Source organism: Maniola hyperantus, chromosome 25 (genome assembly GCF_902806685.2).
Source record: "Maniola hyperantus chromosome 25, iAphHyp1.2, whole genome shotgun sequence".
Classification (NCBI taxonomy): Eukaryota; Metazoa; Arthropoda; class Insecta; order Lepidoptera; family Nymphalidae; genus Maniola; species Maniola hyperantus.
The window spans coordinates 8,048,709-8,071,490 of record NC_048560.1 but is presented as its reverse complement, the minus strand read 5'-3'; the positions used below and the strand labels follow the sequence as shown (position 1 = coordinate 8,071,490).

Here is a 22,782-nt window from a genome sequence, read left to right as displayed (position 1 = left end):
ACACCTACAGGACAGATATTTGGAATACCTGCCGAGCTTCAACCTGCAAATTTGCACCAAGTAATTACAAACACTTCCAACTATGCCAAGGTAAGAAAATCATTGCTTAAAAGACATCAAACAAGGAAAATATGGATAACCTTGACAGATGATATATCAAAAGTATATTTGGATGAAGAACAAAACTTACAGTTTAATGATTTTTACTTAGAAGAGATTATAGAAAAAACAAATAGTCCTGAATCTATACCTAGTGGCTCAAGTGGAACGTTGGAAAAACTATTAGAGAAATTGCTGGAAGAAAAACCAATTAAATCAGAAACTCAGAGTTTGGGGAAAATTGCAAAGGACTTTACAATTGAGAAATTCACCGGCAGAAACTCAAATGCTGACCAGTGGATTAAAGATTTTAATAAAGAATGTGAACGTTTCCAGATCAACGAAGATAGAAAGAAAATTGAAATTCTAAAAAATTTTTTGGAATACTCTAGTGTAGACTGGTACAGTTGCATGATAATAAAACTTACGGTGGAATCAGAATGGAGCAAATGGGAGGAAAATTTTTGTGAAACGTTTAAAAACAAAGGATGGTCACCCAGTCGATATGCTCTAGCTTTCAAATATCAGACAGGCTGATACTTGAGTATGCCTTAAAAAAAGAAAAATTGTTACTGGAAGTAAGAAAATCAATTGATACTGGGACACTCATAGACCTTATAGCATTCGGTTTGCCTAATTATGTAGCTGATAAAATTGACAGAGAAACTTTACAAGGAACCGAAGATCTCTACAATGAATTAGGAAGATTGGAACATTTAGTTGGAAAAAATAAATATGATAAAAAAAGTTCTATATATCCTGATACAAAATCCAAAAAAAATGAAGAAAAAAAACCATGTCAAATCTGTGTCCGCGAAAAAAAAGGGAAACGTTATCATCCTGAGGAAAATTGCTGGTTTAAAGGGAAAAACAAAAATGCAGTTGTAAAAACAGTAAATAACTCAGAATTGGAAATTGAACTGAACGAGGAAAATCCAAAAAACTAGAGGTGCCACCATTAATAAAAGTCAAGTTACTATTAAATGATACTTTAAATGTTTCCGGAATTTATGACTCGGGTTCAAATGTATCATTAATAAATGCAAGATTATTAAAGATATATCCAAACGAAAATACAGATAGTATACAAAAAGTAAACTTGAAGACTATTAATGGTGAGAAGAAAACAAAAGGGATGGTAACACTAAAAATAATAATCTACAATATTGAAAGAAATATGGATGTTTTTGTAGTCGATAATGAAAATTTTAACTATGATTTTCTAATTGGTTTGGATTGCATAAAAAATTTCAACTTAACACAAAATGAAAAATTAGAGATTATACAATGTAACAATCCAAAAGAAAAGAACGTAACTTCAAATGAAAAGGATACGAAAAACGATAACTACTCAAAAACTGATACATCAAAGATAACAAATGTCAAAATTCCTGATGTACTAGGTGACAAAAATGAAGAAGGTTTGTTTTTACACTCTGATGTATTAAAGCAAGAAACTAGACACACAAATAAATGTGAAATAAATTTCAATGAACATATAAACTCTGATGGATTTGAAATCTTAGTAAACCATCTAGATTTATACCAACAATCAGAAATTGATAAGCTAATAGAAAAATACAAATCGGTTTTTGCTAAAGATAAATATGATATAGGTACTGTACGAGATTATGAAGCTCATATTGACTTAATGGTAGATAAGTATTGCTGCAAACGTCCATACAGATGCACACCTGAAGATAGAAAAGAAATAGAAAATCAAATAGCAAAACTATTAAAAAAAAAATTGATTGAGGATTCGTTACTCTGGCATATAAAAAAGAAGATGAAAAAAGAACAAGATTGTGTATAGATTTCAGAGAACTGAACAAAATTGTAGTCCCTCAATCTCAACCTTTTCCTTTGATAGAGGATTTAATGTCAAAAACTGTAAACTGTAACTATTTTTCTACTTTGGACATAAATTCATTTTGGTCAATTCCTTTGAAAATTCAAGATAGATACAAGACTGCATTTGTAACACAGGAGGGCCATTTTCAATGGACTTGTCTCCCATTTGGCCTAAAGACGGCACCAGCTATTTTCCAAAGAATATTGGGAAACATTATTAGAAAATATGAACTCTCTAATTTTGCGGTAAATTTTATAGATGATATCTTAATTTTTTCAAAAACTTTCAAAGATCATTTATTACATCTATCAAGACTAATGGAAGCAATACTAACAGAAGGTTTTAGACTAAAATTTTCTAAATGTTCTTTTGCAAATAATTATGCCAAATATTTAGGTCATATAATTGAAAACAATTCAATCAGACCTCTGAAAGATTATTTGACCGCTGTGAAGAACTTTCCAATACCAAAAACAAGGAAAAATATACGACAATTCCTAGGAAAAGTAAATTTTCATCATAAATTCGTACCACACAGTGCGATTATCCTAGATCCGTTACACAATTTACTACGAAAAGATGTGAAATTTATATGGTCTGCAGAATGTCCATTACTTGCGGAGTTCCTCAGGGCTCTATACTAGGGCCTCTGTTATTTTTAATATATGTCAATGATATTAGTGATTTATCTTTACATGGAGAAGTAAGTCTATATGCTGACGATACATGTATATTCTACTATGGACGCTCAATCGATGACTTAATAAAATTAGCACAAGAGGATCTCAACACCTTACATGACTGGTTTCAATACAACCTACTAACTGTCAATACATCAAAAACGAGCTATGTTATTTTTAAAGCAAAAAACAAAAAAGTCCCGGTACACATTCCACTTACAATAAATAATTTTAAAATTAAACAATCTACCGAAGAAAAATACCTTGGTTTAACGATTGACAGCCAGTTAACTTGGAAACCGCACATAAGTAAAGTAAAATCAACACTGTCATCTCTTCTAGGATCACTATATGGTATAGTTCGATGTCTTCCACAAAAGGTTCGGATAAACATTTACAACTCACTCGTAAAACCTCATCTTGATTATTTGATAGAAATTTGGGGCAGTGCGGCTAAAACTAATTTAAATTGTCTACAAATAATCCAAAATAAAATAATAAAAATTCTTTATAATTATGACTTCCTTACCCCTACAAAAATTATTTATGCGGAAACTAAATAGGCTACTTGACAATTTTTTTAAGTTGGTCTTAAATGGTTAATATTTGTCCTATTATATCAAAAAAATTAACACTATATTTTTTTGCGCCCTAAAAACCGTAAAACTTTAATTTAAAATAATATTTTTCTTAGACAGGTGAAAACACTGTCGGCCATGTTTGGCCGATAGATTATCTGTGCTCTGACGTCATGCATTTGTAAACAACAGTATAACCACAGGAGGAGTTTATGTGGAAAACGGAAATCGGCTAAATAGGAAGAAAATGGATGAATTGAGGATTGGGCCATACACTATTCTGAAGAAAATTTCAAATTCAATCTATGAAGTTGATACCGGACGCAAGAAAGCTGAATCAAATCTTTACCACATTACAAAACTGTCTCCAGTGTTTGATAATAACTGAACAATTACATACGTTATCACATGCAATTGTTACTCTGACGGGGGTGGAGATGTAAAGAAAACCACTTTACCCATGGACACCTATTCAGTGCTTTTCTTTAATTTATTACTTTGTCTTTGGTGCATAAAAGACATATCCTGAAGTCTGTGGACTTAGCTTGTCAAATGTCACTACTGACAGTTATGTCAATTGAATCTGAAGTTTTGTTGGTGTTTTGAAGTAAACGGATATTTTGTGTTTATAATTAGAAAAGATTAATTGTTAAAACCGTAAATAAAGGCTTTAAATGTTGTTTCTGTAGTTGTATAGAAACGCAATTAAGTCTTGGTTTCATTCCCCGAATCCACTCAAGAATAAAATAACATTATATACTTAATAACTTTAAAGTTTCGGTATAGGCTTTTTCGATCGACTACAAGCTCCTTGATAGAATACAATTCCGATTTTAAGAATATCAATTGTATAAAAATATGTTTTGTTTATTTGTCAACATTATCTACTTTGAACTGTAACTACTCTTGTAGGGACGTGTGTCCAGCAGTGGATGTCTCTCAGTTGACAATGATGATGATGATGATATATATGTACACGGTGGTCTCGTGAGGCGGCAAATAAACTCGTAAAGCGCACGTGCGCCGATAACGAGCGCCACTCGTTATCGCTGCGCTTAGTGCGAGCACATCGAGTCGCCGTCGAGTGTCGACACTCACGTGCTACACGATATATTTCGGAAAGTGTGCTAAGGAACTCTTCTACCTACTTCCCACCTCATTATTATTATTTTTTTAGTTGGAAAACCAACAGATTAATTAAGCTAAATATGTAAGCTTAAAATTAAGTAAGTTAGAGCTAATAATAGGTTATTGAACCGCAAGATCTGGCTATCTGGTCCTACGTAGCATTATTTTTTAGAAATATTTTTTAGAAATATAGACGCCGAAAACTTAATTATTTTCGTTTTCAGCGATAATTCAAAAATAGTTTTTTGCATTTAGCTTTTTAGTTAAAAAACGGCAGATATCTATACAGCCCACGCTTCCAGCGGAATTCTTATGAAATTAAATCTTATTTTTGACTTTAAATCATTATCCTAATGTTTAGACGTTATTATATTTCGACGCTCGAATTCTATTAAAATTGCTTGGTGAGGTGTAACGACTAACATCTCTTACTAAGCACAGTGAAACACAAAATGACTTACCAACAGTCGATACCATTTTATAGTGCAATATACATAGTACTGAGCACTCTCACTCGCACAGGCTCAGTACTTCGCGATCCTCGAACACTGTACACTGCGTGTATCACATAACATACAATATACATAGTACTGAGCACTCTCACTCGCACAGGCTCAGTACTCCGCGATCCTCGAACACTGTACACTGCGTGTATCACATAACATACAATATACATAGTACTGAGCACTCTCACTCGCACAGGCTCAGTACTTCGCGATCCTCGAACACTGTACACTGCGTGTTTCACATAACATACAATATACATAGTACTGAGCACTCTCACTCGCACAGGCTCAGTACTTCGCGATCCTCGAACACTGTACACTGCGTGTATCACATAACATACAATATACATAGTACTGAGCACTCTCACTCGCACAGGCTCAGTACTCCGCGATCCTCGAACACTGTACACTGCGTGTATCACATAACATACAATATACATAGTACTGAGCACTCTCACTCGCACAGGCTCAGTACTTCGCGATCCTCGAACACTGTACACTGCGTGTTTCACATAACATACAATATACATAGTACTGAGCACTCTCACTCGCACAGGCTCAGTACTTCGCGATCCTCGAACACTGTACACTGCGTGTATCACATAACATACAATATACATAGTACTGAGCACTCTCACTCGCACAGGCTCAGTACTCCGCGATCCTCGAACACTGTACACTGCGTGTATCACATAACATACAATATACATAGTACTGAGCACTCTCACTCGCACAGGCTCAGTACTTCGCGATCCTCGAACACTGTACACTGCGTGTATCACATAACATACAATATACATAGTACTGAGCACTCTCACTCGCACAGGCTCAGTACTTCGCGATCCTCGAACACTGTACACTGCGTGTATCACATAACATACAATATACATAGTACTGAGCACTCTCACTCGCACAGGCTCAGTACTCCGCGATCCTCGAACACTGTACACTGCGTGTATCACATAACATACAATATACATAGAACTGAGCACTCTCACTCGCACAGGCTCAGTACTTCGCGATCCTCGAACACTGTACACTGCGTGTATCACATAACATACAATATACATAGAACTGAGCACTCTCACTCGCACAGGCTCAGTACTCCGCGATCCTCGAACACTGTACACTGCGTGTATCACATAACATACAATATACATAGAACTGAGCACTCTCACTCGCACAGGCTCAGTACTCCGCGATCCTCGAACACTGTACACTGCGTGTATCACATAACATACAATATACATAGAACTGAGCACTCTCACTCGCACAGGCTCAGTACTCCGCGATCCTCGAACACTGTACACTGCGTGTATCACATAACATACAATATACATAGAACTGAGCACTCTCACTCGCACAGGCTCAGTACTCCGCGATCCTCGAACACTGTACACTGCCTGTTTCACATAACATACAATATACATAGAACTGAGCACTCTCACTCGCACAGGCTCAGTACTCCGCGATCCTCGAACACTGTACACTGCGTGTATCACATAACATACAATATACATAGAACTGAGCACTCTCACTCGCACAGGCTCAGTACTCCGCGATCCTCGAACACTGTACACTGCGTGTTTCACATAACATTATCTAATTCAAAGTTCGGAGAAACTATTACGCCTTATTATGCTCAATTTATTTCTAACCGTCAGTTTAAATTTTAAAAGCAGCATTGACAATTTATATTTATATAAAAAACCGGGCGAAGGGTTCCGGACGTCGTCGTGCAAAAGATATTATTTTTTAAAATTTGCTTGGCGGATATTTTAAAACTTTTAATTACTTACAGTTATAGTGACAATAAAAATACACGCTAAACATTTTAACTCTCTACCTGTTATCGTTCACGAGAAACAGCCCGCCGACAAACACAACGGGGAGTTAGTGGTAGGGCTCCGTTGGCACCCCTACGTAACATGTGATCTCTCTACAAGTGGTACCTTGCACTAGACGCGTGGTAACGTGCGTCAGTAGTGTGCGTGTCGCTGCACCCCTACATACGCACGCGGCGCGAGATCCGGCGCGACGTGCGCAGAGCCAGGAGACGGTATACACTATCACCCGTATTCACATTCATTACCATTGTACGCATGGTACAGGGTGTCAGTACTCAGTAGTGTGAAGTGTGTGCTGAGCGACGGTAGTGTGCGTGTCGCTGCACCCCTACATACGCACGCGGCGCGAGATCCGGCGCGACGTGCGCAGAGCCAGGAGACGGTATACACTATCACCCGTATTCACATTCATTACCATTGTACGCATGGTACAGGGTGTCAGTACTCAGTAGTGTGAAGTGTGTGCTGAGCGATGGTGGTGTGCGTGTCGCTGCACCCCTACATACGCACGCGGCGCGAGATCCGGCGCGACGTGCGCAGAGCCAGGAGACGGTATACACTATCACCCGTATTCACATTCATTACCATTGTACGCATGGTACAGGGTGTCAGTACTCAGTAGTGTGAAGTGTGTGCTGAGCGATGGTGGTGTGCGTGTCGCTGCACCCCTACATACGCACGCGGCGCGAGATCCGGCGCGACGTGCGCAGAGCCAGGAGACGGTATACACTATCACCCGTATTCACATTCATTACCATTGTACGCATGGTACAGGGTGTCAGTACTCAGTAGTGTGAAGTGTGTGCTGAGCGATGGTGGTGTGCGTGTCGCTGCACCCCTACATACGCACGCGGCGCGAGATCCGGCGCGACGTGCGCAGAGCCAGGAGACGGTATACACTATCACCCGTATTCACATTCATTACCATTGTACGCATGGTACAGGGTGTCAGTACTCAGTAGTGTGAAGTGTGTGCTGAGCGATGGTGGTGTGCGTGTCGCTGCACCCCTACATACGCACGCGTAATACAAGCTATCTGCATGCCAAATTTCAGCCTGACCCGTCCAGTAGTTAGAGCTGTGCGTTGTACTAGTAAACCAGTCAGTCAGTCAGTCGGTCAGCTGCAATACGTAAGAGGCGCACTACACGCGGCACATACGACCTGACAATGTAATCCTGATACGAGGACAAACTTGAATCGAGAAAATGTAAAGCGCCGCACAAATCTCGTTTCTACGAGAAGGTTTCTGCGGACTTCCATACAAACTTTTATCCCCTATTTAAAATTCCAAAATAAAAAAAATCAGGGTAAAATTTCTAAAATCTTTTCTTAGTGAATGCCACCCTCTATTATAAAAGGAACCTATTGTCAAAATTTCAAGTTTCTAACACCAGCGGCTTTGGCTGTGCTTTCATAAATCAGTCAGTCCTTCTGTTATCTAATCTGTATTATTTTTTGTGCACGACAGGGAGCGCGAAAGAGAACGCGAGCGCGACCGCGAACGTTCCCGCGAGCGCGAGAGGGACAGAGACCGCGAGAGGGAGCGCGACAGGGAGAGGGAGCGCTCGCGCGGGCGAAGCGAGGCGGACGCGCGCCGCGAGAAGGAGCTCGAGGAAGAGGCGAGAGACAAGAAGAGGCTCGAGAAGAAGGCGAGGGAGAAGGAGGCCGCCTACCAGGAGAGGTGAGTGGGACGAGTGCTGTGTCGGGCAACAGAGGGAGCGCGGGAGGGACAGAGACAGCGAGGGAAGCTTTTTCTTTAAAGAATGTTAGAAAAATGGAAAATGAATGTTCCAGGTTGCGTAACTGGGAGAGCCGCGAACGGCGTAAGGGCAAGGAGTACGAGCGCGAGAAGGAGAGGGAGCGATGCCGCGAGGAGGAGCGCGAGCGAGAGGCCAAGAGGCTCAAGCAGTTCCTCGAGGACTACGACGACGAGCGAGACGACCACAAGTACTACAAGTGAGTACACAGTACATGTTACTGGTGGCTATGACTGGACTGACTGACTGACTGACTGATCTATCAACGCACAGCTCAAACTACTGGACGCATCGGGCTGAAAATTGGCATGCAAATACATGACACGGATATCCGCTATGAAGGATGTTTGAAGATTGAATTCCTAAGGGGGTAAAATAGGCGTATGATTTTTTTTTGTATTCCACGCGGACGAAGTCGCGGGCATAAGCTAGTTCAAAATATATTTGAACGCTGGGAGGAGTCACGTGATGCACTCGACATTTTCTGTGGTTTATCCAAGGCTTTCGACTGCGTTCATCATGAAACATTGGTCGCGAAATTGCATCATTACGGAATTAGGCATACAACATTGGAGTCAATGAGTTCTTACTTAATGATTGAGTACAAAAGGTAGACGTGAATGGAAAGCAATCTTCCGAAGCAGTTGTACAATTACGGGCCGCACAAGGTTACATTTTAGGACCTTTTCCATTCCTTCTGTTCATAAAAGATAAACAAGTAGCGTCTCGCTGAGATCCATGAGAGGCGCACCCCACGCGGCCCATCCGACTATAAAATCATGATACGAGTGAAAACCTAACTCCAGAAGGTCTGAAGCGTCCTGTAAATCGCGTCGCCTGGGCGTTTCCCGGCAGGAAATATTGCACATCGAACTTTATAAAGAGATAACGACCGAACGTCACATAGGTATGAGTGACAGAGACAACGCTCTACTAAACGTGCTAAAGGGTGTACAATATTTACTGCCGGTACCTGTACAGTGTTCAACCCGCGTTGTGTATCACAGAGGCAAGGAGCTGCAGCGGCGCCTCGGCTCGCGCGTGCGGGAGGCGGAGAGCGACGCGCGCGAGCGGGCGCGCGAGCAGGACGAGCTGGAGCAGCTGCGCAAAGCCGTGTTCGGTGAGTGGTGTGGACGTCCACTGCTGGACGTGGCCTCATCCGACTCACTACTAGCGTGAAACCAACTGTAGCGTTCATGAGTAAAGTGCCAGAAGCGGAGGCTAGGAGGCTAGGCTCTGCTACTACAGACATTTCTATACAACACTAATTATGCTCAAAGGCATAATAAGCGGTTTTAATGATATTGAAATAAATGATTTGTGTTCTGTGACAGGTTCCCGCGCGCCCGACGACCCCGCCGCCGCCGCGGAGTTCGAGCGAGCGAGACGGCAACAGGACGAGATGTACCGCCCCAAGCTGCTGCTCGACGTGACGCTCACCGGCGACCTGCAGAGGGAGAGGGAGATACAGCGCGCGCGGCAGAGGGAGGAGGCGCGCAAAGAGGTATACTTGCATCGCGTTGCGGGCAGTTCGAGCGAGCGAGACGGCAACAGGACGAGATGTACCGCCCCAAGCTGCTGCTCGACGTGACGCTCACCGGCGACCTGCAGAGGGAGAGGGAGATACAGCGCGCGCGGCAGAGGGAGGAGGCGCGCAAAGAGGTATACTTGCAGCGCGTTGCAGGCAGTTCGAGCGAGCGAGACGGCAACAGGACGAGATGTACCGCCCCAAGCTGCTGCTCGACGTGACGCTCACCGGCGACCTGCAGAGGGAGAGGGAGATACAGCGCGCGCGGCAGAGGGAGGAGGCGCGCAAAGAGGTATACTTGCATCGCGTTGCAGGCAGTTCGAGCGAGCGAGACGGCAACAGGACGAGATGTACCGCCCCAAGCTGCTGCTCGACGTGACGCTCACCGGCGACCTGCAGAGGGAGAGGGAGATACAGCGCGCGCGGCAGAGGGAGGAGGCGCGCAAAGAGGTATACTTGCATCGCGTTGCAGGCAGTTCGAGCGAGCGAGACGGCAACAGGACGAGATGTACCGCCCCAAGCTGCTGCTCGACGTGACGCTCACCGGCGACCTGCAGAGGGAGAGGGAGATACAGCGCGCGCGGCAGAGGGAGGAGGCGCGCAAAGAGGTATACTTGCATCGCGTTGCAGGCAGTTCGAGCGAGCGAGACGGCAACAGGACGAGATGTACCGCCCCAAGCTGCTGCTCGACGTGACGCTCACCGGCGACCTGCAGAGGGAGAGGGAGATACAGCGCGCGCGGCAGAGGGAGGAGGCGCGCAAAGAGGTATACTTGCATCGCGTTGCAGGCAGTTCGAGCGAGCGAGACGGCAACAGGACGAGATGTACCGCCCCAAGCTGCTGCTCGACGTGACGCTCACCGGCGACCTGCAGAGGGAGAGGGAGATACAGCGCGCGCGGCAGAGGGAGGAGGCGCGCAAAGAGGTATACTTGCATCGCGTTGCAGGCAGTTCGAGCGAGCGAGACGGCAACAGGACGAGATGTACCGCCCCAAGCTGCTGCTCGACGTGACGCTCACCGGCGACCTGCAGAGGGAGAGGGAGATACAGCGCGCGCGGCAGAGGGAGGAGGCGCGCAAAGAGGTATACTTGCATCGCGTTGCAGGCAGTTCGAGCGAGCGAGACGGCAACAGGACGAGATGTACCGCCCCAAGCTGCTGCTCGACGTGACGCTCACCGGCGACCTGCAGAGGGAGAGGGAGATACAGCGCGCGCGGCAGAGGGAGGAGGCGCGCAAAGAGGTATACTTGCATCGCGTTGCAGGCAGTTCGAGCGAGCGAGACGGCAACAGGACGAGATGTACCGCCCCAAGCTGCTGCTCGACGTGACGCTCACCGGCGACCTGCAGAGGGAGAGGGAGATACAGCGCGCGCGGCAGAGGGAGGAGGCGCGCAAAGAGGTATACTTGCATCGCGTTGCAGGCAGTTCGAGCGAGCGAGACGGCAACAGGACGAGATGTACCGCCCCAAGCTGCTGCTCGACGTGACGCTCACCGGCGACCTGCAGAGGGAGAGGGAGATACAGCGCGCGCGGCAGAGGGAGGAGGCGCGCAAAGAGGTATACTTGCATCGCGTTGCAGGCAGTTCGAGCGAGCGAGACGGCAACAGGACGAGATGTACCGCCCCAAGCTGCTGCTCGACGTGACGCTCACCGGCGACCTGCAGAGGGAGAGGGAGATACAGCGCGCGCGGCAGAGGGAGGAGGCGCGCAAAGAGGTATACTTGCATCGCGTTGCAGGCAGTTCGAGCGAGCGAGACGGAGCCCTGGCCATTGCCACTTCAGCTTCGCAACCATTGAGCTATGTCGGTTACTCTAGTTCTCCTACGGATCTCCTCATTTCTGATTCTAGAGAAACTCGCACATAGCTCTCTCCATCGCCCGCTGAGTGAATGAAAAACGAAACGAATCTCCCTCTTTTTGAAAATTTGATAAAAATAGATGAAAGTAGATGAAATACATAGTGTAGAATATATTTGTTGTTGGCAGGCTCGGGAGCGCCTAGCGCGGGAGCGCGAGCGCTACCTGCGCGCGCAGGCCACCAGGGAGCTGCCCACCGAGGCCGAACCCATCGACTCGGACGACAGGTGAGCGACCACCTTCACTTGGTTGTTGGCAGGCTCGGGAGCGCCTAGCGCTACCTGCGCGCGCAGGCCACCAGGGAGCTGCCCACCGAGGCCGAACCCATCGACTCGGACGACAGGTGAGCGACCACCTTCACTTGGTTGTTGGCAGGCTCGGGAGCGCCGAGCGCTACCTGCGCGCGCAGGCCACCAGGGAGCTGCCCACCGAGGCCGAACCCATCGACTCGGACGACAGGTGAGCGACCACCTTCACTTGGTTGTTGGCAGGCTCGGGAGCGCCTAGCGCTACCTGCGCGCGCAGGCCACCAGGGAGCTGCCCACCGAGGCCGAACCCATCGACTCGGACGACAGGTGAGCGACCACCTTCACTTGGTTGTTGGCAGGCTCGGGAGCGCCTAGCGCTACCTGCGCGCGCAGGCCACCAGGGAGCTGCCCACCGAGGCCGAACCCATCGACTCGGACGACAGGTGAGCGACCACCTTCACTTGGTTGTTGGCAGGCTCGGGAGCGCCTAGCGCTACCTGCGCGCGCAGGCCACCAGGGAGCTGCCCACCGAGGCCGAACCCATCGACTCGGACGACAGGTGAGCGACCACCTTCACTTGGTTGTTGGCAGGCTCGGGAGCGCCTAGCGCTACCTGCGCGCGCAGGCCACCAGGGAGCTGCCCACCGAGGCCGAACCCATCGACTCGGACGACAGGTGAGCGACCACCTTCACTTGGTTGTTGGCAGGCTCGGGAGCGCCTAGCGCTACCTGCGCGCGCAGGCCACCAGGGAGCTGCCCACCGAGGCCGAACCCATCGACTCGGACGACAGGTGAGCGACCACCTTCACTTGGTTGTTGGCAGGCTCGGGAGCGCCTAGCGCTACCTGCGCGCGCAGGCCACCAGGGAGCTGCCCACCGAGGCCGAACCCATCGACTCGGACGACAGGTGAGCGACCACCTTCACTTGGTTGTTGGCAGGCTCGGGAGCGCCTAGCGCTACCTGCGCGCGCAGGCCACCAGGGAGCTGCCCACCGAGGCCGAACCCATCGACTCGGACGACAGGTGAGCGACCACCTTCACTTGGTTGTTGGCAGGCTCGGGAGCGCCTAGCGCTACCTGCGCGCGCAGGCCACCAGGGAGCTGCCCACCGAGGCCGAACCCATCGACTCGGACGACAGGTGAGCGACCACCTTCACTTGGTTGTTGGCAGGCTCGGGAGCGCCTAGCGCTACCTGCGCGCGCAGGCCACCAGGGAGCTGCCCACCGAGGCCGAACCCATCGACTCGGACGACAGGTGAGCGACCACCTTCACTTGGTTGTTGGCAGGCTCGGGAGCGCCTAGCGCTACCTGCGCGCGCAGGCCACCAGGGAGCTGCCCACCGAGGCCGAACCCATCGACTCGGACGACAGGCGAGCGACCACCTTCACTTGGTTGTTGGCAGGCTCGGGAGCGCCTAGCGCTACCTGCGCGCGCAGGCCACCAGGGAGCTGCCCACCGAGGCCGAACCCATCGACTCGGACGACAGGTGAGCGACCACCTTCACTTGGTTGTTGGCAGGCTCGGGAGCGCCTAGCGCTACCTGCGCGCGCAGGCCACCAGGGAGCTGCCCACCGAGGCCGAACCCATCGACTCGGACGACAGGTGAGCGACCACCTTCACTTGGTTGTTGGCAGGCTCGGGAGCGCCTAGCGCTACCTGCGCGCGCAGGCCACCAGGGAGCTGCCCACCGAGGCCGAACCCATCGACTAGGACGACAGGTGAGCGACCACCTTCACTTGGTTGTTGGCAGGCTCGGGAGCGCCTAGCGCTACCTGCGCGCGCAGGCCACCAGGGAGCTGCCCACCGAGGCCGAACCCATCGACTCGGACGACAGGTGAGCGACCACCTTCACTTGTACAATCTACTACAGTAGCCGGCAACTAATATTGTACATCAACCTTTACAATGACATTTGAATGAATGATCAGCTTATTCCCGCGACTTCGTCCGCGTGAACCACATCATGAACCACATCAATCTCAAACCCCTATTTACCCCCTTGGGGTTGTATTATCCAAAATACTTTCTTAGCGGATGTCAACATCATAATAGCTATCTGCATGACAAATTTCAGCCCGATCCATCCAGTAGTTTGAGCTATGCGTTGATAGATCAGTCAGTCAGTCACCTTTTTTTTCTTTTATATGTCAGCAACACTGACTAAAGTACCAGATATTGCTAGCTTATTTTTAGGGCTCCGTATCTCAAAAAAAAAAAAACGGAACCCTTATAGGATCACTTTGTTGTCTGTCTGTCGGTCTGTCAAGAAACCTACAGGGTACTTCTCGTTGACCTAGAATCATGAAATTTGGCAGGTAGGTAGGTCTTATAGCTGACATTGGGGGAAAAATCTGAAAACCGTGAATTTTTGGATACATCACACAAAAAAAATTAATTGTGGTCATAAACTAATAATTAGTATTTTCCATTTTCGAAGTACATAGACTTGACGAGTTCCAACCTCCGGAACAAGCTGGGTTTCGTAAAGGTTACAACACCATAGACCACATCCACACGTTACGAAGTACATAGACTTGACGAGTTCCAACCTCCGGAACAAGCTGGGTTTCGTAAAGGTTACAGCGCCATAGACCACATCCACACGTTACGAAGTACATAGACTTGACGAGTTCCAACCTCCGGAACAAGCTGGGTTTCGTAAAGGTTACAACACCATAGACCACATCCACACGTTACGAAGTACATAGACTTGACGAGTTCCAACCTCCGGAACAAGCTGGGTTTCGTAAAGGTTACAGCACCATAGACCACATCCACACGTTACGAAGTACATAGACTTGACGAGTTCCAACCTCCGGAACAAGCTGGGTTTCGTAAAGGTTACAGCGCCATAGACCACATCCACACGTTACGAAGTACATAGACTTGACGAGTTCCAACCTCCGGAACAAGCTGGGTTTCGTAAAGGTTACAGCACCATAGACCACATCCACACGTTACGAAGTACATAGACTTGACGAGTTCCAACCTCCGGAACAAGCTGGGTTTCGTAAAGGTTACAGCACCATAGACCACATCCACACGTTACGGCAGATTATGCAGAAGACTCAAGAGTATAATCTCCCTCTGTGTCTAGCGTTTGTGGACTATGAGAAAGCCTTCGACTCCATCGAAACCTGGGCTGTACTGGATTCACGGCAGCGATGCCAAGTGGCACTACATCCAAGTGTTGAGATCCCTGTATGATGCCGCCACGATGACCGTTCAAGTCCAAGACCAACAGACACGGTCGATTCCCATTCGAAGGGGAGTAAGACAGGGAGATATCATATCCCCGAAACTGTTTACTTGCGCCCTCGAAGATGTGGGCTGGAACGGTCGGGGGACAAACATCAATGGCGAATACATCTCACACTTGCGATTTGCAAACGACATAGTTATATTGGCGGAATCGCTGCAAGACCTTGAAGAAATGCTGACTGACCTCAGCTGTTCTTCCAGACGAGTAGCTCTCGGGATGAACGTGGACAAAGCGAAAGTCATGTTTAATGGGTACGTTATCCCGAGATCCATCTCTGTCGAAAATGTCAGCATCGAAGTTGTTCAAGAATACAACTACCTAGGACAAGTAATACAACTTGGTAGGAACAACTTCGACAAGGAAGCTGACAGAAGAATACAGCTGGGCTGGGCAGCATTTGGTAAATTGCGTCAAGTCTTCAATTCGTCGATACGTTACACCCCAAAGCCTAAACACGAAAGTCTTCAATGAGTGTGTCCTACCTGTGATGACGTATGGCGCTGAGACGTGGACACTGACAGTTGGCCTTGTCCGCAAGTTCAAAGTCGCTCAGCGGGCTATGGAGCGGGCTATGTTGAATTGTAAAATTAGTATATTGAATTGTGAAATAAAGATTATTTATTTATTTATTTTAAAATCCGTAACTAGGAAATCCGTAGGAGAACCAGAGTGACCGACATAGCCCAACGAATTAGCCAGCTGAAGTGGCAGTGGGCAGGCCACGTCTGCCGCAGAACCGATGGCCGATGGGGCAGACGTGTTCTGGAGTGGAGAGCGGGAAGTGGGTGGATGAGGAAGGCGGAGGATCGTGTGTGGTGGCGTGCTCTTGGGAAGGCCTATGTCCAGCAGTGGACGCAACCAGGCTGATTGATTTTCGAAGGAAGATAACTATATCAAGTGGGGTATCATATGAAAGTTCTTCACCTGTACATTCTAAAACAGATTTTTATTTATTTTTATGCGTCATAGTTTTTGAGTTATCGTGCAAAATGTACAAAAAAATACGACTGTATTACGGCACCCTCGTTGCGCGAGCCTGACTCGCACTTGGCCGGTTTTTTAACCGACTTCAAAAAAAGGAGGAGGTTCTCAATTCGTCGGAATCTTTTTTTTTTTTTTTTTTATGTATGTTCCCCGATTACTCGAAGACGCCTGGACCGATTTTGAAAATTCTTTTTTTGTTTGAAGTTGAGTTCAAAGTTGGTCCCATTTAAATTTGGTGTAGATCTGATGAACATCTTGGAAGATACTGGAGATACTGGAACTCCTCAACGGATAAGAGTAAATTGCTCGCGATCAGTGTAATAGCTTAGTAAACAGTAGATTTTTAACCAGTCATAGCATAATTCCATGGGGCCACTAAAAATTGTGAAATAAAATTTTTTTACAAAAAAAATAAAAACCGACTTCGATACACAAACACTAAAAATTGAAAAATAATTTAATTTATTACCGAATATATTATGTATACAAGAGTTAATATAGTTCCATAATAATATTTTTGGGGTCGGTGCCAATGAGGTGCCATTGTGGAGTCTCATAAAAATATGAAGTCTAGACGATTCGCGCAGCTAAAGCTAATTGGCACCGGCACTAAAAATATTATTATGGAACTATATTAACTCTTGTATACATAATATATTCGGTAATAATTTAAATTATTTTTCAATTTTGAGTGTTTGTGTATCGAAGTCGGTTTTTATTTTTTTTGTTAAGAATTGGTTTGAATTTAAAGTAATGATCGAGATTATCAATTTTAATTTAGTGTAATGAATTGGACATTATTTGACTCATCCGATATCACGCGATCTGTGGTGAGGCAGCCATCTTGAATCGATTGTTATAAATGCGGTTGTTTGACGGTTTTAAGTCAGTCTCGCTTTGACTCGAGACTTGACGAGAGAGTAAATACTTTTTGAGTTTAGGTCACAATTTCAATCAAGTGGTTGCAATAGCATTTATTCCCCGATCAAGTTAATATTTCAGTAAGGTTCTTCTTCGCTCTGGGTTGGTTTCCGCACTTCAACGTTTCCGTCTGTTGTGCGTTTCAGTAAGGTTAGTTGAAAGACCAAACTCTCGATAAGCCTGTACGCGTTGTGATCCATATCCGCGCGCAACTTTAAATATCAGAGGACATTTCAACTAACTAATCTAAAAAATAACCAATAATTCGCCTGCTTTACTAACTTGACTCTTTTATATATTTAGATTTCGGCTTCGTCTCTGTCATTCATACCTATGTGACGTTTAGTCCGTCACAACGACAGACAACGCTATCTTTTTCTAAAAGTCGATGTACAGTATTTTCATATTTTCTGCCGCAAACTGTATTGATATGATTATGATTGATAGCCAGTAAAATACAATAGTGGTTATTTGTCGGGCAGCGGCGGCGCCGAGCCGGCGGGCGTGCCCATGGAGCGCGTGGAGGAGGCCGAGCCGGAGGCGGGCTCGCCCGACGGCTCGCTCACCCCGCCCGCGCCCTCGCCGCGCCGCAAGCACCGCAAGCACCGGCACCGCGCGCCGCCCGACACGCCGCCGCAGCCGCACCAGAGACACGTGAGTGACACACACCACACCACCACACGAGTACATATACACCAGTACCCGTACTATAACATTTTACGTCTCACCAAACGTTGCTAGAATTCGAGAATCGAAACACAATAACATCAAAGTAAAATGGACCTAAAGCGCCTTGAATTGAAGTTAAAACTTCAATGCCACTGATTTTGATTTCGCAACGTTTCCGCTTGCAGCGCTGGCTTTAGATGTGTAAACAAACTTGAGCTTTAAAACAAGGCATTTGAGATCCAGTTTACTATAACGCAGAAGGGTTTCGACTCTCGAATTCTAGCAACGTTTGGTGTGACGTAAAATCTTATACTACGGGTACTGAGGGGAAGCTGTAGGTACACTCGCTCACGCACACAGACGTGTCACGGGCTCCGTCTCGCGCCACTTCGATGGCAAACGGCAGGGCTGTGCTGTGCTGTGCTGTGCTGTGCTGTGCTGTGCTGTGCTGTGGGTCGTGCGCATACTTTTATTATTTTGTTATAATCTTCCTTATGATTTTATTTTGTTCATAATAATAGTTTTTGTTACAGAAAAATAGAAATTAAAAGCTAAGTTGAAAGTATTTAGTTTGCAAATCGATTGGGGTCCCCTGTGATCCTCAAACTGTGCTCATATTTTGAAAAAGTGGCTGCTATTTTTTTAGTTCGACCTTTTCGATTTCGAAAATTTGCACTTTTTCAGAATGCGGAATTTGATAATGACATTTATTTTCAAATCCAAGATGGCGGACATCCAATTTTACAAAATGTGTAAATCATGTTTATTTATGATAAAAAGTGCATTTCCGCAATCTTGGATTTGAAAATACATGTCATTATCAAATTCAGCATCCTGTAGGGCGATTGTCTAAAACCGGCATCAATCATTATTACAATCTCAATTGTTCTGATTGGCTGAATTTGTGCGATTCTTGTTTAAACAATGCATTGTGGCCAATAGTGAGCGAGCATTAACCAATCGGAGATGATTGCGATCGTGACATTGTAGCTGTCAAACAACCGCGGTAGGGCCGCAGGTAAACCTTAACAACGACACCAATGTCTATTTTGTGTAACACTTACTGTAAGTAGATCACTATTACTACAATTATTACACATCTTGCTTACTATACAATATTTTTAATTTATATTCTATCTTGCAAAAGATGTCAACCCTATAAGAATAGGTATAAAATGTGAACGTTGTTAGGAAGCTTCCCCTCTGTATGGATATCTACACCGCTGTGCGACGGGTACACGGACTGCGGGACTGCGGACTGCGGGGCTCTGTTCGGGGATCTGTTACAGGCGCGGAGAATTGGTGTCAATAGAGTGCTTTCTGCAATCGCAAACGTTGTTTACATGTGAGAAGTTCCCGGGTTCGGTTCCTAGCAAAGGCAATTTGGGAATTAAAAAGAAAATGTTTATTTGTGCAGAGCGACGGCGGCAGCACGCCCCCGCGCCCGCCCTCCGAGGACAGATACCAGGTAAGATGCTCACGGTTATATTGTATAGCACGCGACAGGTCGAGTCGGTGCTGCTTCCTGCTGCTCCCTCGGGCGCGACTTGAGACTCGATACTTACTCGACGGAGATTGCGGTACGCATATGACAAGTTATTTGTAAAATTTGCCGACGTTTTCTTTACAAAGGGCTAATGACAATAAAAAACCGGCCAAGTGCGAGTCAGGCTCGCGCAATGAGGGTTCCGTACTACAGTCGTATTTTTTCGACATTTTGCACGATAATTCAAAAACTATGATGCATAAAAATAAATAAAAATCTGTTTTAGAATGTACAGGTGAAGACCTTTCATATAATACTGGTTCGGGAGTTACTGAAATACGCTGAGACCATTGCATGAATATGTCATTCAATGTTCTCAGCGTACATATTCAAAATTCTTTGATCTTTTATCGTTTTGTATTTTGTGTCTTTTTTCTTGTACCTTTATTTGTATTTAAATTTATTATTAATCATCTAGTTAGTGTAAGTGGTACTGCCGTTCTAATAAGATATAAAATAAATAAATAAATAAATGATACCCCACTTGATATAGCCACTCACTTCGAAAGTTGAAAATACTAACTATTAGTTCATGACCACAATTTAATTTTTTTTGTGTGATCGAAGCCTAAATTCACGGTTTTCAGATTTTTCCCCAAATGTCAGCTATAAGATCTTACCGATCGGCCGGTCCGACCGATAGATCTTACCGATCGGCAGGTATACCTACCTAGGTATACCTGCGAAATTTCATGATTCTAGGTCAACGGGAAGTAGCCTGTAGGTTTCTTGACAGACAACAAAGTGATCCTATAAGGAGTTCCGTTTTTCCTTTTGAGGTACGGAACCCTAAAAATAAAGGTCGGACCACATTAAAGGTCGCTTTGCGTCAAAATATCTTGTACAGACCGTTCACTATAACTTTACCCCTGACGTTATGTTGGCACCCTTGCAAATCACACAACATGACGGCGGGGGACAAGAGACTCGCCATGCCATTTGTGACGCTGTAACATCGAGTGTATAACGTGTGGCGTTGTCGTGCTGCAGGGCGGCGCGGGCGGCGGCAACAGCGCCGGCAGCTCTCCGATCAGCATCAGCTTCCGGCACGCCAACCCGGCGCACGCCACGCCCACCGGCGCCGCCGACACGCCCAAACGTGAGTCACTCGCCGCCTCGTTGCGCTGTCCGTGTACCTGCCGTCACCGAGATGTCTGCATTTTGTTTTGTTTTTTGTACCTATTGGATATTTGCTCTTCGAATTTTTATTTTTTTCATATTTTTGTACCAAATACATTTACAATAAAGAGAAAGAGAAAGTAAAAGTGGACAGGGACCTTTTCAACTTTGAAACTGACTGCATTTTGTTGATTGTGTTAGTGCATCGGTCGGTAGTGGCGTGTGACGTGTGACGTGTGACGTGTGACGTGTGACGTGTGACGTGTGCCTCTGTCGTTGCAGCGGAGCGGCGCGGCGTGCACGCGGCCTTCGCGGACGACGACGACGAGCCGCACGCGCACCCGCACCACCAGCACCACCAGCACCACCAGCACCACGCGCACCACAGAGGTGAGCAACACTATCGACCTCCGTCATCAGTACCGCGGAAGTAAGCCGACTAATCGATCCATCTCGGTGTCGCAGGTAAAGACAAAAAGGACAAGGACAAGAGTAAAAAGGGCGACAGCAGCGAGCGCGCCGACAGGGGGGAGAAGGGGGACAAGGGCGCGGAGGAGAAGCGGAAGCACATCAAGAGTCTGATCGACAAGATCCCCACGCAGAAGGAGCAGCTGTTCCAGTACCAGCTCGACACGGACCAGGTGAGCTGGCGACACATCCTCGACAAAGTGGAACTCTTACCCTGCACCGAGCACAAGTTCGGTGTTGGGTCTGCCAAGTACCGGCTTGAAGCATTGGGTTCGGTCCACAGATAGACAACGTGCTGATGGAGAAGAAGATCCGGCCGTGGATCAACAAGAAGATCGTAGAGTACATCGGCGAGCCGGAGCCCACGCTCGTGGACTTCATCTGCAGCAAGGTGCTGGCCGGCTCCGCGCCGCAGGGCATCCTGGACGACGTGCAGATGGTGAGTACGAGAAGGGCTGGGCGTGCGGCTCGGTACACTGGACAGTGGACACGTAACAAGTTGTGGTGTGTCGTCGCAGGTGCTGGACGAGGAGGCGGAGGTGTTCGTCGTCAAGATGTGGCGGCTGCTCATCTACGAGCTGGAGGCCAAGCGCGCCGGCCTGCACAAGTAGCACGTGTGTGACATTTCCTTCCACGTCTAACACGTATCTGTTCATTGTTGTGTCTGTATGTAAGGTGTACAGAAAGATACATATAGTCAAATCAAATGGAAGGCTCGTTACATATATATAATATGTTATCAATAGATTTACTGCTACTTCAATTTTCTTCAAACTAAGTTTCGGTGTTATTTCGTTATTTTGGACAACACGTTCAATTATCTATGATTGACTCAAATTTTTACAAAATGAATGAAGTAACTATTGAGTAACTATAGAGTGACTACGAAGTAACTTGAGAGTACTGACTGCAAAACTAAACGAGCAACGCGTAAGTGACACTACACGCGGCACATACGACCTTCTTGCCGCCCACTGATATGACATCGTGACACGGGTGAAACCTAACTCCAGAAGGTCTAAAGCGCCGGGGATATCGCGTCGCTTGCGCGTTTCTCCGAGAAGGTTGCTAAGATTCGTTTATATTTAAAGTCGGCTAAGAAAAACTAAAGTCGATTCTCATGTCTCTAAACTTTTAGAGTATATTTTGCATCTTTTTCTTTTTAATAAAATAGGACAGAAAATGAATTTTAAATTACAGTAAGTTTGACTCTCCTTTTCTCATTACATTGGTAAGGAAAAGATGCGAGCGAATACTCTAAACTTTAGTTGCCATCGGAATGAGTCACCATTATATCGTCTTTGACATCTGACTCTTTGCCACTATCCTTCACATTTTAAGTGTGTATTTTAGAACTCATATTTTTAAGAGTGAGTGAGACGTGAATATAGAATGTGAAATGGAATGAAAGAGAAAGAATGTATGTTTCATTCGATGGATTACATGATACGATACGAGGTAATACTGTAATCTAGCAAACAATAAAGTATTCCAAAAATTGTACTTGTTTTATTTATTTATTTACATTGGCTACAAAAATATATTTTGTACTACTTACTTATCTAATAATACTTAAACGATCAATTATTTAATATAACATGTTTGTATGTTTGTATGTCGTGTGGATAATATTGTTATGCACAATCTCGAAACGGAATTGACCAGTGTTTTTTTGATAACATACTCCGAAAATAGGACATCACTAGATGTAGAGCTATCCATATAGAGTTCA

At 46.1% G+C, this 22,782-nt stretch overlaps 1 protein-coding gene across 1 annotated transcript in view; it reads left to right on the top strand.

Moving 5' to 3' along the window:
* Nucleotides 1–22,548, top strand: part of LOC117994006 (RNA-binding protein 25) — a 41,045-nt gene extending 18,497 nt beyond the window's left edge. The window contains exons 11-30 of the mRNA XM_069507336.1: nucleotides 8,160–8,372; nucleotides 8,486–8,647; nucleotides 9,456–9,568; nucleotides 9,783–10,010; nucleotides 10,123–10,268; nucleotides 10,319–10,426; nucleotides 10,477–10,584; nucleotides 10,635–10,742; nucleotides 10,793–10,900; nucleotides 10,951–11,058; nucleotides 11,109–11,216; nucleotides 11,322–11,690; nucleotides 11,962–12,059; nucleotides 17,731–17,902; nucleotides 19,335–19,385; nucleotides 20,454–20,562; nucleotides 20,865–20,972; nucleotides 21,048–21,223; nucleotides 21,334–21,489; nucleotides 21,569–22,548. Of these exons, the coding sequence (XP_069363437.1) occupies nucleotides 8,160–8,372; nucleotides 8,486–8,647; nucleotides 9,456–9,568; nucleotides 9,783–10,010; nucleotides 10,123–10,268; nucleotides 10,319–10,426; nucleotides 10,477–10,584; nucleotides 10,635–10,742; nucleotides 10,793–10,900; nucleotides 10,951–11,058; nucleotides 11,109–11,216; nucleotides 11,322–11,690; nucleotides 11,962–12,059; nucleotides 17,731–17,902; nucleotides 19,335–19,385; nucleotides 20,454–20,562; nucleotides 20,865–20,972; nucleotides 21,048–21,223; nucleotides 21,334–21,489; nucleotides 21,569–21,661 (2,842 nt within the window). The 3' untranslated portion in view covers nucleotides 21,662–22,548. The remainder of the gene's footprint in view (nucleotides 1–8,159; nucleotides 8,373–8,485; nucleotides 8,648–9,455; nucleotides 9,569–9,782; nucleotides 10,011–10,122; nucleotides 10,269–10,318; nucleotides 10,427–10,476; nucleotides 10,585–10,634; nucleotides 10,743–10,792; nucleotides 10,901–10,950; nucleotides 11,059–11,108; nucleotides 11,217–11,321; nucleotides 11,691–11,961; nucleotides 12,060–17,730; nucleotides 17,903–19,334; nucleotides 19,386–20,453; nucleotides 20,563–20,864; nucleotides 20,973–21,047; nucleotides 21,224–21,333; nucleotides 21,490–21,568) is intronic.
* Nucleotides 22,549–22,782: the final 234 nt, after the last annotated feature.